The following is a 15,435-nucleotide window of genomic DNA, read 5'->3' as shown; positions in this document are numbered from 1 at the left end:
TGCAAGCCGTGGAGCAGCACGAAAGAAACACGTTCTCCAACTTTGCTATCGTAAAGACCTCTCTTATTATTTCTCTCTCTCTCTCTCTCTCTCCAATGCAGATCAAATAAGTCAATGACCTTTTTGCCTTATCCGGTATAAATTATGTTCCTTCGATTATATTCACTCCTTATTGACCGAATGGCAGGTTCCAGCGACCGAGGTGAGGCGACCTCGAGCGAGCCAACGAGAACAGGCAGAAAGAAAGAAAAAAAAAAAGATTGTTTCACTCAATACGGCTCCACTAGCTTCCTTAAGCGAACACACTGACCGCCGATGCTCGTCTTGACTTCGATGCGAGCAGGGACGCTGGCCACCTCTGTGCCGTCGTGCAGTTTGTTAAACGCCTTGACGTAGACTTCGAAGAAAGTGTCCGGAGTTAGGTGCGTCACCGTCACCGAAGTGTTCTGCGTCTCGAGGGAGCTGCGCTTCTGATGCTCGCGTGCCGGTCCGTAGAAGACCGTGTAGCCGAACAGGGGGCCGCGCAATTCCTGCGGCGCGGACCAGTGCAGACTTATCGCCGTGCTGGATACGCCCGTCAGCTGCAGGTACCGCGGAGCAGTGGGCGCTGAAACAGCACAGCGCGCGGCAATTGCATTCACAGGCTCGATCGCGCGAGTGTTCGGAGACTCGGTGGTCATTGAAATTCGCAAAGCACTGACGCATACGGAGCATGCGTTACCAGAACTCGAGATGCCCACTACGTTCCACCTGGTCGGGAAGGATCGCGAAGAAGTCGCACAAAGATGCGGACAGGCTAAAAACGAAAATCTTTAGGGTCAGTCCAGATGGCCACGTGATTCGCCGACATCGTGACCTCTCCATCGTCTACTCGGTGAGAAACGCACTCACTCACGCCAAACCGCTCACTCACCATATTTTGTTCATTTTTTAAAATTCCATTGTATCGGACAGTATTACATAAACATTGAGGGGGGAGGGGGCAGACAGTAGACTTCATATTCAAATAAAGATTTACCATGGAAAATGAAAACACTACAACGAAACACTGAACACTCTGCGATAAAACATGGCATAAACAGCATACACACGCCCAAATGCCATATAAGCATGGGGCATATGTTAAAAAAGGGCACTGCGATTACACATTGAAAAAACAGGATTTTTACACTACAAAACATTACACCGTTAATGACAAGTCAGTAAAAAAAAACAGTAGAAAAACACAAAAGCCAAATGCAGATTACTAGCAGTCAGGACATGATCGAGATACGCGCAAAGAAGTTTTTGAAGTTCATTAGAGTCACGCTCAATCGCAATATGAGAAGCCTGGTTATTCCACTGAGCTTTAGTGGGTGGTAGGAAAAATTTAACGTATCGTGACGTGCGGCTAATTACACGTTTTATTTTGAAAGGATCGATGATCACGACGAGGAAGCATAGTGACACTAGTGCTACGTCAATAATCTGAAAATATAAATCTAGCAGCGCGATTTTGCAGGGCTTCGATGTCATGATTAATGTACTCTTAATTAGTTTGGTTCTCACAAAGTCGACGTGTACTCAACGTTTGAGCGAAATAATGTAGTATAAGCTAGTTTCCTCGTGTGCATCGAAGCGTGTTCCAGATTACGTTGAGGCCAGGACAGCGTTTACCAGACGCAAGGATGCTGTCCAAGTGCCTTTTTCACGTCAGGTCACTGCAGAAATGGAGCCCTAGGTACTGATAGCTCGAGGAAAGTTCAACGTTAGCATTGTTCAACACGTAGCAAGTTGGAATCCCAGAAGTTCAATTAGTAAAAGACGTAGCTTAACTGTCCGAATAAATTTCTTGGCCAATCAGCTGGTTTGGGTTGTAAACGCAATTACCAACCAACAACCACGGAAACTAGCTGCAATAGCCAAGAAGCTATTACTAAAAAAAATTGTTCCGGCCCCTTTGAGGGAGTCTTTTTCGTAATGAACCCTGCACACTCTCAATACGGTTCTGGTGTAGTCGCCAAAAAAACGCCTAACTTTAAAACCTAATTGGTCGGCGCTTTTGTGCCATTTATTCATCTGTAATAAGTTGAATTAGATTATGGGGTTTTGCGTGCCAAAACCACGATGTGATTATGAGACACTCCGAAGTGGGGGATGCCAGCTCAATTTTGACCACCTGGGGTTTTTCAGCGTCCACCCAATGCACGGTACACCGGCGTTCTTGCATTTCGCCCGCGCCCAAACGCGGGCAACACGGCCGGGATTCGATCCCGCGCCCTCTGGCTTAGCAGCGGTGAAAAAAATCAACGTATACGCGCGCGCATCGAAAAATCTCGGCCAGTATAAGTTTTGTTGAAACTTTCGTCACGCAGAAATGTTTTTTTATGAGACAACCGCTTGACCGATTTAAATTAACTTTGTTACATTTGAGAGGGAAAGTTAAATTCTAGTGTCTCTAGCAAGCAGAATTGTTATTTATGGCTTAAATTTTTAGCGAGAAATTTCGAATACTAGTAAGTTAACATAATTGAAGCAGGAAGTTTACAAATTACCCGCCGCGGTTGCTCAGTGGCTATGGTGTTAGGCTGCTGAGCACGAGGTCGCGGGATCGAATCCCGGCCACAGTGGCCGCATTTCGATGGGGGCGAAATGCGAAAACACCCGTGCACTTAGATTTATGTGCACGTTAAAGAACCCCAGGTGGTCGAAATTTCCGGAGTCCTCTACTACGGCGTGCCTCATAATCAGAAAGTGGTTTTGGCACGTAAAACCCCATAATCTAATCTAAGTTTACAAATTCGTAACTAGGCACCAACAATAGGAAATAGAAGTTCTGTAAACTGCTTCTATTAGAACGTATAAAGCGGGTGAAAGCTTGATATATTAATTTACAGCTTACGTGAAATTTTTTTAATGTTTACGAGGTTTGCAAAAGTCCTACTAGCATATTAGTGGTACGTTTAATATAGGTGTATATTACATCAAATTTGTCTGCTTTAGATGTATTATTAGGTGCATTTTACAACATTATGATATCAATTTCTTTTATTGCTGAGTTCGAGTTGTTAACTTTACCTTGAGTTATTTTCAATCATAATATATGCAACAATTTTTATCTAAAAAGAATATCGATGGCCTAAGTAAAAATTCGCTTCCTACAGTCACGGGATCTTAATTCTCTCCTTTAAGTGCAACGAACCTTATCAAGTTCGGTGCAGTAGCTGTCAAGAGAAAACGATTTCTCCGTTTCCGTGTATGCATAGCAGACCCCGAGCTAAGGCTTCCTCTTAACTGCACATACGGGCAGACCGCCCGACAGAATTAACTCACGGATAACGCTGTTCCGTGTTCTAATCATTCACACAACGGACCGAATCGCCTATTCATTCTCATAGTAGCAGGGCGTTCTTTGTACTGTTCCAAAAAAGCTAGTACTTGCGGTTATCATGAACGTACCGTGTTTTCTGAGCTACAAGCCTCTTCCTGGGTAATCAATGCAGTCTCAGTCAGTTCATATCGCAGTGAGCGCTCGTTGGGCAAAGAAATTGGTTCTTTCTATATACATATATATATATATACATATATATATATATATACATATATATACATATATATATATATACATATATATATATATACATATATATATATATATATATACATATATATATATATACATATATATATATATACATATATATACATATATATATATATACATATATATATATATACATATATACACATATATATATATATACATATATATATATATACATATATACATATATATATATACATATATATATATATATATATATATATATATATATATATATATATATATATATATATATATATATATATATATATATATCTGGACGGCGCTTAGTTGGCCTTGAAACAAAGGGGTTTGAATCGCCTTTTCCCCACTGTGTCCATTCTTCAACGAGGTTGGGGAGAGTCGCGGGGCACCCCGCCATCATATGTCTGATTCCAATGATGCCATTACAATCGTTGCAGTCGATCTTAATCTCCCTCTTTGGGTATATTCTGTTGATGTGGTACGGCGTGCGATACGTACCTATTTACAATAAGCGCAATGCTACTGCCTGAGCCCTGTTCAGTTTTGAATGCGGCAATGGGAATTGCTGCTGTGCGTGCATTTGGTAACGTGCACTTTCCTCGTTTCATTACTGTCATTGCCATGGTGCCCCAGATAATCGAAGCCAGTCGTTTAGCAGTTCGAAGCTGCTCAATTGCCCAGACGTATATAATTGTGAAAGGTATCAAATGCATGTGTCAATGTATATAAGCCTGAGTGTCTGGGTATCTCGGTAAACCGCGCCTCGATCGAGAGCATTGTTAGAGAGTACTTGGAGGCCTGCATGCAAGAAGGACCGCATGCCAAGTGTGCAAGCGGGTCGCCGATTTATGGCACGCCGTCCCTTCTCAAGTTATTGCCAACGTTTTCACGAAAGCCGGACTAAAAGCTGCTTTCACATAGATGTCAGATTATGAAGGCGACGAAGACATTGACGAGGCTCGTTCGTCGAATCCGACATGCTTGACTTTGGTTTGACAGCCTCGACGAGAATGATTTTGATGGATTTCAGGATTGACTACATTTACTATTACTGCTGCATGCCAATTGACTACTACCCAGACTTTCTGTGGTTGACAATAAAATCGTTGTTTCTCTGTGGCATACTGGTTCGTCCCTGCGGACTATACAGCCGGGTGCGGGCTATCTAATAAGAAACTTAATTTAGACTCAAATTGGCCCCTGTGAACTATACACTGCGTGCGGATTATAATCCGGAAAATACGGCAGTTACTAAGGGTGAGATTCGCTGCTCCCGCAAAGGCTCACCTCCAGGCTGCGTCCTGAAGACGGTGGCGTTAGCGATGATTCCTACGTTGGGTGCCACAGTGCTCACTTCGGCCCTGTAGATGGTGTACGGCTCGAGCGAGTGGAATTCACACTGCGTCTCGTTGGTCCTGACCGACTCGACGGGCACGTGCTCGAGCGTGCGGTGCGTGACCAGCTTCCAGAGCGTCACGCTGAACCCGTGAGCCGCTTCGTCCGTGCTCCACGTCACGTTGGCGGCGGTGCTGGAGGCGCTGGCCTTGACGATCACTCCAAACGGTGGTGGCGGCGCTGGCTCGCTCTTCGGTATGGGTTCTGGGTATTACGGCAAAGTAGCGCTTGTACGAAACTATAGCATCCATATTGCCGCGTGCCTTTTTACTTTTTGCCGATTTCATCGGATTATCCGACTGTTATCAAGTTAGTGCAATTTAGCCATTCCACTCAATATATTTTCCAATTCATTCATTCATTCATTCATTCATTCATTCATTCATTCATTCATTCATTCATTCATTCATTCATTCATTCATTCATTTAGCGATTCCTTCAGTCAGTCAGTCATTAGGTAAATCATTCATTCATTTAATAAGTCAGTCGGTCAGTCAGTTACTCATTCACTGAATTAGTCCGTCAGTCCATCATTCATTCATTCATTCATTCATTCATTCATTCATTTTTACCGGTTGTAATAGGCTGGCAGGCGACAGCGCTGGCGTTCTCTCCCGCGCAGAGGTAGCGCACGCAGACCGTGTAATTGGTCTCCGCCGTGAGGCCTCCGATGTGGATGCTGCCGGTGCCGCCGCCGGCGCTGCGGCAGAGTGGCGGCAGCCGGACGGCGCCTTCCCTCGAGCACGCGATCTCCTTCATGTGATGCGCCAGGAGAGCGTTGATGGCGCACACGCACGTCCACTGGCCCTCGCGTTGGGGCTCGTCCGGAGCGACGATCACGGCGTTCGACGAGCTGTTCACGGAGAAGGAGGGCTCGTGGCCCACGCACCAGGTCGCGTTTGCCGGCTCCGTGGCGTTCGCAGCCGCGTGGCCATCGAGTCCGTCCGCTGCATTTCGCGCCTGCAGTAACAGAGACAACGAAAAGAAGACCAGGGACGGTATCACTGCTGCACAAGTCACGTCTGACGACTATACTTGTCTATGGCAATATACACGCCGTAGTGGCTCGGTGGCGGCGGCGCTTTGTTGTGGTAACACACGAGGTCGGCCGCGAGTTTCATCCCAGTGGATTGCGTATTGCGAAAAGGTTCGTGCACCCTGGTTTGGGTACACGTTATAGAACCACTGGTAATCAAGATTAATCCGGAGTCCTCCGCTACGGCGTGGCCACTGCGCAGCTTCAAGATGTTGAACCCCCCAACTTAATTTGTTTTCCTCTAATCTGCGATAATATGTTTATTGCGACTAGATGTCATGCGTTTAGAGTGGTTCTGGCTGTACATATAGACGATTCACTGCTTACTACAGTGGGTAGTATAATATGCATATATTCCCAATTTCAAATTCTGTATACCTCTTGCGGCTACGTGATAAACTACCTCTCCAGTTGTCCTTTCGGTCGGTGTCGACTCTGGCGTTTATTTCACACAGCGAAGGAAGGGGTTTTTTAGTTTATAGGATGCGAAAATTCCATTTGACCCGTTAAAACAATTTTGTGAACTATAAATGGCAGAGTAAGGCATTTTCTATGGGCAAAACAATGCACGGTATAGCGCCCATATCACAGCTGCCGCGGGGTTCTTGGCTCGAAGTTAACTAATAAGATACATGGGATTGTACTTATGTCCAGTCGAGAGTATGACGGAAGCCTATCTGGTCGGGATGATGCATAATTAAAAGGAAGAGGTCTAGACACCGATCAAAATGGCTTAAAATAGTTATTCACGTTTCAGCTCCCCGACGGGAGCCTTGGATCGATTGTGAACAAGGCTCCCGTGGGGGAGCCGAAACGTAAATAACTATTTTAAGCCATTTTGGTCGGTGTCCAGACCTCTTCCTTTTAAGTATGCATCATCCCGACTAAACGGGCTTCCGTCATACTCTCGAATTCATCCATTTGCGACAGGCGTACGGCCAGCAATTGATCACTGAAAGTTCAGTAATGTGGAAAGTTGGGCTAGTTGGTGATTAATCATCATACCTTGATGGTGAAGCAGCGCACTGACACGGACACGGCGAAGACACAGTGTCGTCTTTTCTTGTGTGTCTTCATCATGTCCGTGTCAGTGCGCTGCTTCACCATCAAGGTATGATGATCACTGAAAGATTGTGAACAAGGCTCCCGTGGGGGAGCCGAAACGTAAATAACTATTTTAAACCATTTTGGTAGGTGTCCAGACCTCTACCGTTTAAGTATACACGTATGTCCAGATGACGCATATATACACGTGTATATACACGCACCGACAGGTCGGCACACGGGTGCATTCCTCACAGAAACGCGGCCGCTGCAACTGGGAGTCAAATCCGCGACTTCGGGTTCAGCAAACGCCATAGCCAATAAGCTGTCGTGGCGAGTAATATTCAAATTTGTTGTATTTTCAGATTACATACGCTAATTATTCAATGCTTTATCTGGGTTCGTTTACGAACAACCTCTTCGATAACCACCCGTTCGCTGTCACATGCACGTCGTTACGTCTCAACACGGCCAGGGACGTTAATTAGACGTTTGCCACGAGGCAACCCCACACATCCATCAGCGCCTATCCAGACGTCAACGCAGCATTGACACCGACAGTTGACGGGTCCACAAAAGGCCCCTATCACTACATGACAGCCTGAACTAATGACGAAGGGGGCCAACGTCGAACGCTACCGCGGGAACGACTTCGCCCTTGGATTCGCAGGTTGCTATCCTGTCCCCTATTCCATGCATTGGAGGCGGGTGTGCTGCGGAACGATGCAATATCATGCGATCACCGATTCGACGAATGTGAATGGCCGCGATACAGTCATCAGATTCCCTAGTCGAGTCGCCTATGGAATACGACGGTATTAAGGTGGGAGACTTTTCGTGCAGTGAGGGCGACGTGTCCTGATGTGAACTCGGGCGTTTAACAGGCTCCTGCATGGAGTGGGCTTCCGTAACATGGAGCCGTGTAATTGATGTCAAATAAACCCTTTTTCCTTCATTTCTACTGCCGGACGTATTCGTCGACGGGCCTGGTGGATTCCTCGCGCTAACGCCACCACGAGCCGCAAAAACGCGCGCTTCGTTCACTGCCACCAGCGGCACATTTTAGTGCTCCACAGGATGCAGAAAAAGAAAAAAATTGTCGAAGTGCCTGAAAGCGCCATTTGTCAATGTACTTGGGCTAGGAACGATCACATGATGTTCACAGCTGCTTTATACAGGGTGTAAGGTCGCTCTGATTGTTCGGGTTCTTAAGTGTCACGAATCAGCCACGTGCTTTGTGCATAGAGAGGGGGTTCACTTGCCCCCGTGTCAACCGGGCGACAGTTGCTGTGTTATGTCACAGGCACCGCGCGGTGTTGGGTGACGCGTCGCGGCAGGTGTCAGGTGGGCGAGTGCCGATTCCGGGAAGTCGGCATTGTGCGCACGGTGTTGGCAGTCCGCCGACGGTCACACGAGTCCACACAGACCAGCCTTGAATGGGACCGCTGTACAAGGTATTGTGGCTGTGGCTCCCGAGTGCCTGACTAATTGGAGGCGCCGCCGAGGTTAAGAAGGGCTTAGCAACGCTGACCCCGTTCCGCATGCAGTGAGCAGGGACCTAATCTTCTACGCGTCCGGAACGCAATCGCCAGCCTTGTTGTTGGGTGCGGCTGCCGGTGTGGTGTCGAAGGCCAGCTTACACTGCACGCTGTAGGAATGCGGTGCACACGTAAAGAGTGCATTCGGACGACGGCGTCTTGGAAACGCGCACTCGGAGAACTTTGTCTTGTAGACAATAAGTTTGAAGGACAAGGAGGGCCATCAGTCTCCCACGCGGACAAACTTTGAGTACGGCCGCACTACGTGGTATCGATGCCCCTGCTTCCGAGACATTTGCGGCCTAGACGCCGTTGGGATTTGAAACGGTCTAGCGATAACTTGTTCGGGCCTGGCGTGTTTTGCTGACCCCGTCACTAACTACGGAGAAATGAGAGGGCATCGGAGTTTTAGGGAAGAAGGAAAATAGCTTTGTTTTCCAATATGTTTATTTTGAAGAGTAAGCCCATCCTTGTGGGTTGTGGCTTAACAAACGGTTGACTCTGATTGGCAACTGAACCTGTGGGACGGGCCAACGGCCCTACCGCCTTTTTTTTTCTTTGTGTAATTGGGCTATAAAAATCGGGACGACATGCTGTCCCTGAGACTTGGCTGAAATCAGGATTGCTGATAGATCAGTGAGCCTCCGTACTATGTACGTTAAAACGAGTCTGGGCTCTAACAGTCATTGAGACAGTCGAAGAGTGAGACTTTGTTTCTAAGTTGTTCAAGTTTGTAATGTATTTGTTTTACCTGCCATGTATATAGAAAAGTTTACGTATAAATATTTCTTGTACATCTGATCTGCATCGCTTCCTGTCTGCGTTTGATCAACAACTGCCGATCATCGTCCGAGAAGCTTCAAGTTCCAACGGTGAAGCGAGGACGGAGAACGAACAAAACTTTACTGGCGCAGCACGACAGGATCGGCAAGCCCCACAACGAGCAACGAGCGGCGAGCCAGGCGCAAGGAATAGGAGGGCCACCAGCGAATTCCGCAAGGGTTGCAATTCATCTGGACAAGGACGTCAGGCGGCGCCCCCAGCAGCAACGGGTGAGCGGGATTCCTTACGTTTTGTCTAGGTTGGCATGGCTGTTGTTCAGTGAGGTTAATGGTGTTCACGCGCAGAACAGCAAACGCGATTGAGGCTAACGTAAACATTGATACTGCATTTGAACAAAGAGAGGGTCAGAGACGGCAGGAACTGCAACGCGTCGGAGAGACCGAGTCTGAGACGTCGGATACTGAAATGGATAGTGAGACGCAAGGCGCTGCTCAGGCTCCGAGCACGACAGATCCAGAGGCCATGGCGGTGAGACGCCTGGAGCTGGAGCTGGAAAAGGTGCGCCTACAGCTAGAGTGCGAGCGCATTGCTCTACGGAGAGTGGAGCTCGAGCAGTCGAGCAGGCCGCCTTCGGTGTCGGAAGGAAGTGATCGGCGCGGTGCCATCACGGATGGAATAGCACAATGTGCTAAAGTGCTTAAGGCATACCGGTTGCCGTGTGACGCTGACGTTCCGATATGGTTTGATGAGGTCGAAAAGTTGTTTGCATCTTTTCAAGTACCAGCACATAGCCGTGTACATTTGATCATGCCTGCGCTGGCCGAGCGGGTTCGTTATCTGTTGCGTGGCCTCAATGACGAGGAATGTACAGATTATGAGACTGTAAAGAAGGCGGTATTAGATGAACTTAAGCTCACGCCAGCTAAATACTTGGAGAGGTTTGAAAAGGCATCTAAACGAAAGGAGGAAACTTGGGCTCAGTTCGCGTCCCGCGCGAGAACTTATTTGGCCTATTACCTTCAATCTCGAAATGCAAACTCCAAAGAAGCTATGACGGAGCTTATGGTCGCTGACCGTATGAAAGCCAGTCTAAGCTCAGAAGCCCTTGAATATGTTCTTTTGCGGGAGGGTGAAGATTGGTTTAAGCCAGTGGAGGTGGCGAAAGTGCTCGAGACTTTCGAGCAAGCTAAAGGGAAAGGACGAGCAACTAAGCCAGCCGCAACAGCCTCACTGCTGCAGCACTCAAAACTAGCTAGCCCGCAGAGGACAAACTTAAAATGCCACGTGTGTCATGTACAGGGTCACCTAGCCAGAGACTGCCCAAAAGCTTCAAATAAAGAACAGCAGGGGAAGGCGCCGACTGTGCAAAAACAAAGGGTACAGAAGGTTGCTGTTGTAAGTGAAGAACCTCCACCAGAGCAAGAAAGGGTGCTAAGCGCTAGAGTGCAAGTCGTAGCTCAAAATGCTAGTTCAGGGAGGTCAAAGCTGGACCTTATCCCTATCATGTGCGGGAATATAGCAACAGAAGCTGTGTTGGACACAGGTAGTGAGATAACGGTCGTCCGTAAAAGTATGTTGCCCATCGTTTTACAGGAGCCATCACGAACAGTAAGACTCGAGTCGGCATTTGGAAACACCATTCGAGCTAACCTAGCTACGCTGCCCGTAGGCATGCATCGCCCAGGGGCTGTGATACAACCGCAGAGGATCGATCTGGTGTGCGCGGTTACAGACGAACTTGCAAACGGGGTTGACTGCCTGCTGTCAAAGGAAGATTGGGAACTACTACAGGCGCAGGAAAAAGAGGAGTTTGGAGAGGAAAATATTCCGCGGGTAGCCAATTCCGTTCGGGTCCGATCAGTCGAAATGGTCGATAACACTGAGCCAGACTGCGGTCTAAGTTGCGAAGAAATGACAGATGAAATCCCTAAATTGCAAGGGAATAGTTTGATACAAGATATCAATGGGGTGCCCAGTCAGCGGGAGGAATTTCGAGCTGCTCAGATAGCCGATGAAAGCCTGAAAAAGGCCTCGGATGATGCGAGAAATGGAAAAGCTAGCATGTTCGTGTCAGACGGACTTTTGTACCATTGGGATTCCTTAGCGGGAGTCAAGGTCAGACAACTGGTCCTACCAGAAGAAAGACGCAATGAGGTAGTGCCGCTCCGATCCCTGACAGCGAGGGCCGCATGCGAGGCTTTACTGGAAATTCTCAGTCGTATTGGAGTGTCGGGAACGATCTGTTCAGACAAAGGTACTAACTTTAAATCTCTACTGACACATTTAATGTTAGAAAAACTGGGCTGTGCACCTAGGTTCTCCACTGCCGAACACCTTGAGAGCAACGGAGTGGTTGAGAGATGGAACAGCGTCCTCAAAAATATGTTGTATCATGTAATGGAGCGGGACCGAAGAAACTGGGACAAGCTCATCCCCTTTGTTCTGTGGGCTTATCGCGAAGTGCCGCATGATACCACCGGGGTGGCGCCGTTCAGGCTATTGTACGGTAGAAACCCAAATGGGCCCCTATCAATATTGCAGCAAACTTGGACGGGTGAGATCGCGGTGCCCTCAACTCTGAGAGAGAAACCTGTCAAGTATTTGCAGCAGCTGCGGGAGCAACTAGAACTAGCCGCGAGTGTAGCTGAGTTGACAAGCACCGAGTGCCAGAGCAAATATGCTGAAGTTTACATTAGGAGGGCACGGACTAAAGAATTTAATGTCGGGGACGAAGTACTCCTCTTTGACACAGATCGGGCAACCAAGATAGCTGCCACAGAAGGTCTTGTGCCACCTCACACAAAGAAAGAGTTGCGAAGTCTTTTGGGGCTTTGTGGGTATTATCGGGACTATGTCTCAAACTACGCCGACGTGGCGAGCCCGCTTACAGCTTTAGGGCGAGGGGTTCCTAATTCAATTCCATGGTCGGAAGAAGCGCAGTGCGCGTTCGAAAGTCTGAAATTAGCTCTCTGTCAGGCTGTCGCCATGAACACTCCTGAGCCTCATCAGCCGTACTGGCTATTCACTGATGCGTCGGTGACGGCGGCCGGTGCCTGTTTAGCTCAAATGTCAGCGGTCGGAAAAGAAAAGCCGATCGCTTTTGCTAGCCATCGCTTTAACCCGACACAGGCGCGCTGGTCGACTATAGAGAGAGAAGCCTTTGATATTATTTGGGCACTCAAGAAATTTGACTACTGGCTTTTCGGAGCAGTGGTGAATGTTCTCTCTGATCATAACCCATTGTCATATTTGACAACCAGCACCCCGCAGGGGGACAAGTTAGCAAGATGGGCGCTTTCACTACAGCGCTACAATGTAACGGTGCGTCACCGGAAAGGAACAGGTAACGCCAATGTTGATGCATTATCAAGGCTCTCGAATCGTTCATGGGAGCCAATCGAGTAAAGAGCAGAAAAGAAAGGATAGACAAAAACAGCCATGCCAGCTGGGACAGACGTGAATGTTCCCGTTCACCCGAAGGACGTGTGCGTGGGACAGTTCAGCCTTGATGGAACTTTCTGTGGTTGTTGTCGTCCATGTGTGTGAGGGTTATAAGACTGTGGACATACTATGTATATAACCTGCATATGTTACTTTGCTGCTGTTGTGCCGTGCAGTGCGTTGGAGTGTTCCTGTACATACATGAGTGTTTCTTTTGCATGCTCACTGTCATGAATGTGTTGAGCTTTCGCCCTTTTCTTTTATCGCTGTGAGAAAATTGTCTTTTTTCGTGGTCCTTTTAGTTCATTTTCCTGTTCCTTACGGGCTCCGCAGCACCCGTGTTGGGCAGCGTATGTAAATTTTCTTTGACGGAACCTTCAGAGCCTAAATTTTACGATACAGCGCCCTTTGGCTCTTGTAGTATAGCTGGGCACATTGTGAGCCCAGTATACTCTTTAGGAGGGACGTGTAAGGTCGCTCTGATTGTTCGGGTTCTTAAGTGTCACGAATCAGCCACGTGCTTTGTGCATAGAGAGGGGGTTCACTTGCCCCCGTGTCAACCGGGCGACAGTTGCTGTGTTATGTCACAGGCACCGCGCGGTGTTGGGTGACGCGTCGCGGCAGGTGTCAGGTGGGCGAGTGCCGATTCCGGGAAGTCGGCATTGTGCGCACGGTGTTGGCAGTCCGCCGACGGTCACACGAGTCCACACAGACCAGCCTTGAATGGGACCGCTGTACAAGGTATTGTGGCTGTGGCTCCCGAGTGCCTGACTAATTGGAGGCGCCGCCGAGGTTAAGAAGGGCTTAGCAACGCTGACCCCGTTCCGCATGCAGTGAGCAGGGACCTAATCTTCTACGCGTCCGGAACGCAATCGCCAGCCTTGTTGTTGGGTGCGGCTGCCGGTGTGGTGTCGAAGGCCAGCTTACACTGCACGCTGTAGGAATGCGGTGCACACGTAAAGAGTGCATTCGGACGACGGCGTCTTGGAAACGCGCACTCGGAGAACTTTGTCTTGTAGACAATAAGTTTGAAGGACAAGGAGGGCCATCAGTCTCCCACGCGGACAAACTTTGAGTACGGCCGCACTACGTGGTATCGATGCCCCTGCTTCCGAGACATTTGCGGCCTAGACGCCGTTGGGATTTGAAACGGTCTAGCGATAACTTGTTCGGGCCTGGCGTGTTTTGCTGACCCCGTCACTAACTACGGAGAAATGAGAGGGCATCGGAGTTTTAGGGAAGAAGGAAAATAGCTTTGTTTTCCAATATGTTTATTTTGAAGAGTAAGCCCATCCTTGTGGGTTGTGGCTTAACAAACGGTTGACTCTGATTGGCAACTGAACCTGTGGGACGGGCCAACGGCCCTACCGCCTTTTTTTTTCTTTGTGTAATTGGGCTATAAAAATCGGGACGACATGCTGTCCCTGAGACTTGGCTGAAATCAGGATTGCTGATAGATCAGTGAGCCTCCGTACTATGTACGTTAAAACGAGTCTGGGCTCTAACAGTCATTGAGACAGTCGAAGAGTGAGACTTTGTTTCTAAGTTGTTCAAGTTTGTAATGTATTTGTTTTACCTGCCATGTATATAGAAAAGTTTACGTATAAATATTTCTTGTACATCTGATCTGCATCGCTTCCTGTCTGCGTTTGATCAACTGCCGATCATCGTCCGAGAAGCTTCAAGTTCCAACGGTGAAGCGAGGACGGAGAACGAACAAAACTTTACTCAGGGTGTCCTAACTGTCATGCACCAATATTTTTTAAAGAAAGGGCAATTGCGATACTCGAGGAAAACCTATAGGTTTTCCTCGAGTATCACAATTGTACAATTGTACAATTGTACTCCACTGTACTGGAAACAATACGCACTATAGTGCGTATTGTTTCCAGTACAGTGGAGTTGCTGCCAGCAATTTTTCTCGTTACTGAGATTTAATTAGGTAATTGTAATTAAGTATCCTACTCGAGCAGTATCATGTCCTAATTATCAAAGTGTCAATGAGGCATTTGTAGGCACCCCCAAATGTCATCTAACTGGGGTATTTTCAGTTACGTACTAATTACGTACTATTTTTTTTTTCCGACTGATTTCTTTTTCAGGCGTCCCGATTGCCAATTCGGCACATTTGGAAGTGGTACACTTATTTTCTTGAACGCATTGGTTATGTCTTCTCTGCACGTGGGTTGCTTCCCGGTCTGTTTATTTCGCTTTTATTTTTTTGCAGCGCGTATGCACTCTAATGCAAAATAAAACCGTCACTTTAATTTGGCTTCTGGCGTTTCTGGCGCTAAAGATAGCTGCGAGCACACTCTTTCGATGCGATGCGAGCACCCAGAGCCGGGATTTTTAAACATTCTGTGCCTGTTCCATTGTTTTTAGCGTTACGTGAGTGGTCAGAGTGGCGCTTCGGCCGCGTTATCAAGGGGCTTTTGTTATCAATGCGATCACTCGGCCTTGAGAGACTGACAATAAGTGCAACGTAGAAATTAGAGGAAGGAATCTAGAAGCGGAAGGCACACCTTCTTGTCTCTTTTTCACAAGCCCTGAAATGTTTTGCTACGTCGGAATACTCGTCAGATGACCGATTCTTACAATGTTCCTTTAAACGGATATTAATGCAGTCTCCA

At 47.7% G+C, this 15,435-nt stretch overlaps 1 protein-coding gene across 2 annotated transcripts in view; it reads right to left on the bottom strand.

The window, feature by feature from the left end:
- The window catches only part of LOC142571647 (receptor-type tyrosine-protein phosphatase F-like), a 35,860-nt gene that overhangs the window by 10,495 nt on the left and 9,930 nt on the right, over window positions 1-15,435 (bottom strand). Inside the window, exons 2-4 of one of the 2 annotated variants that reach the window (XM_075680165.1) lie at window positions 5,536-5,923; window positions 4,856-5,167; window positions 311-607 (exon numbers count right to left, since the gene is read on the bottom strand). In XM_075680165.1, the coding sequence (XP_075536280.1) occupies window positions 311-607; window positions 4,856-5,167; window positions 5,536-5,923 (997 nt within the window). The remainder of the gene's footprint in view (window positions 1-310; window positions 608-4,855; window positions 5,168-5,535; window positions 5,924-15,435) is intronic. The other variant, XM_075680167.1, reaches the window with a different exon arrangement.

The sequence above is a fragment of the Dermacentor variabilis genome, chromosome 2 (assembly GCF_050947875.1).
Source record: "Dermacentor variabilis isolate Ectoservices chromosome 2, ASM5094787v1, whole genome shotgun sequence".
NCBI lineage: Eukaryota > Metazoa > Arthropoda > Arachnida > Ixodida > Ixodidae > Dermacentor > Dermacentor variabilis.
Note: the sequence above shows the minus strand (reverse complement) of the source record. Positions and strands in the feature narration are given on the sequence as shown.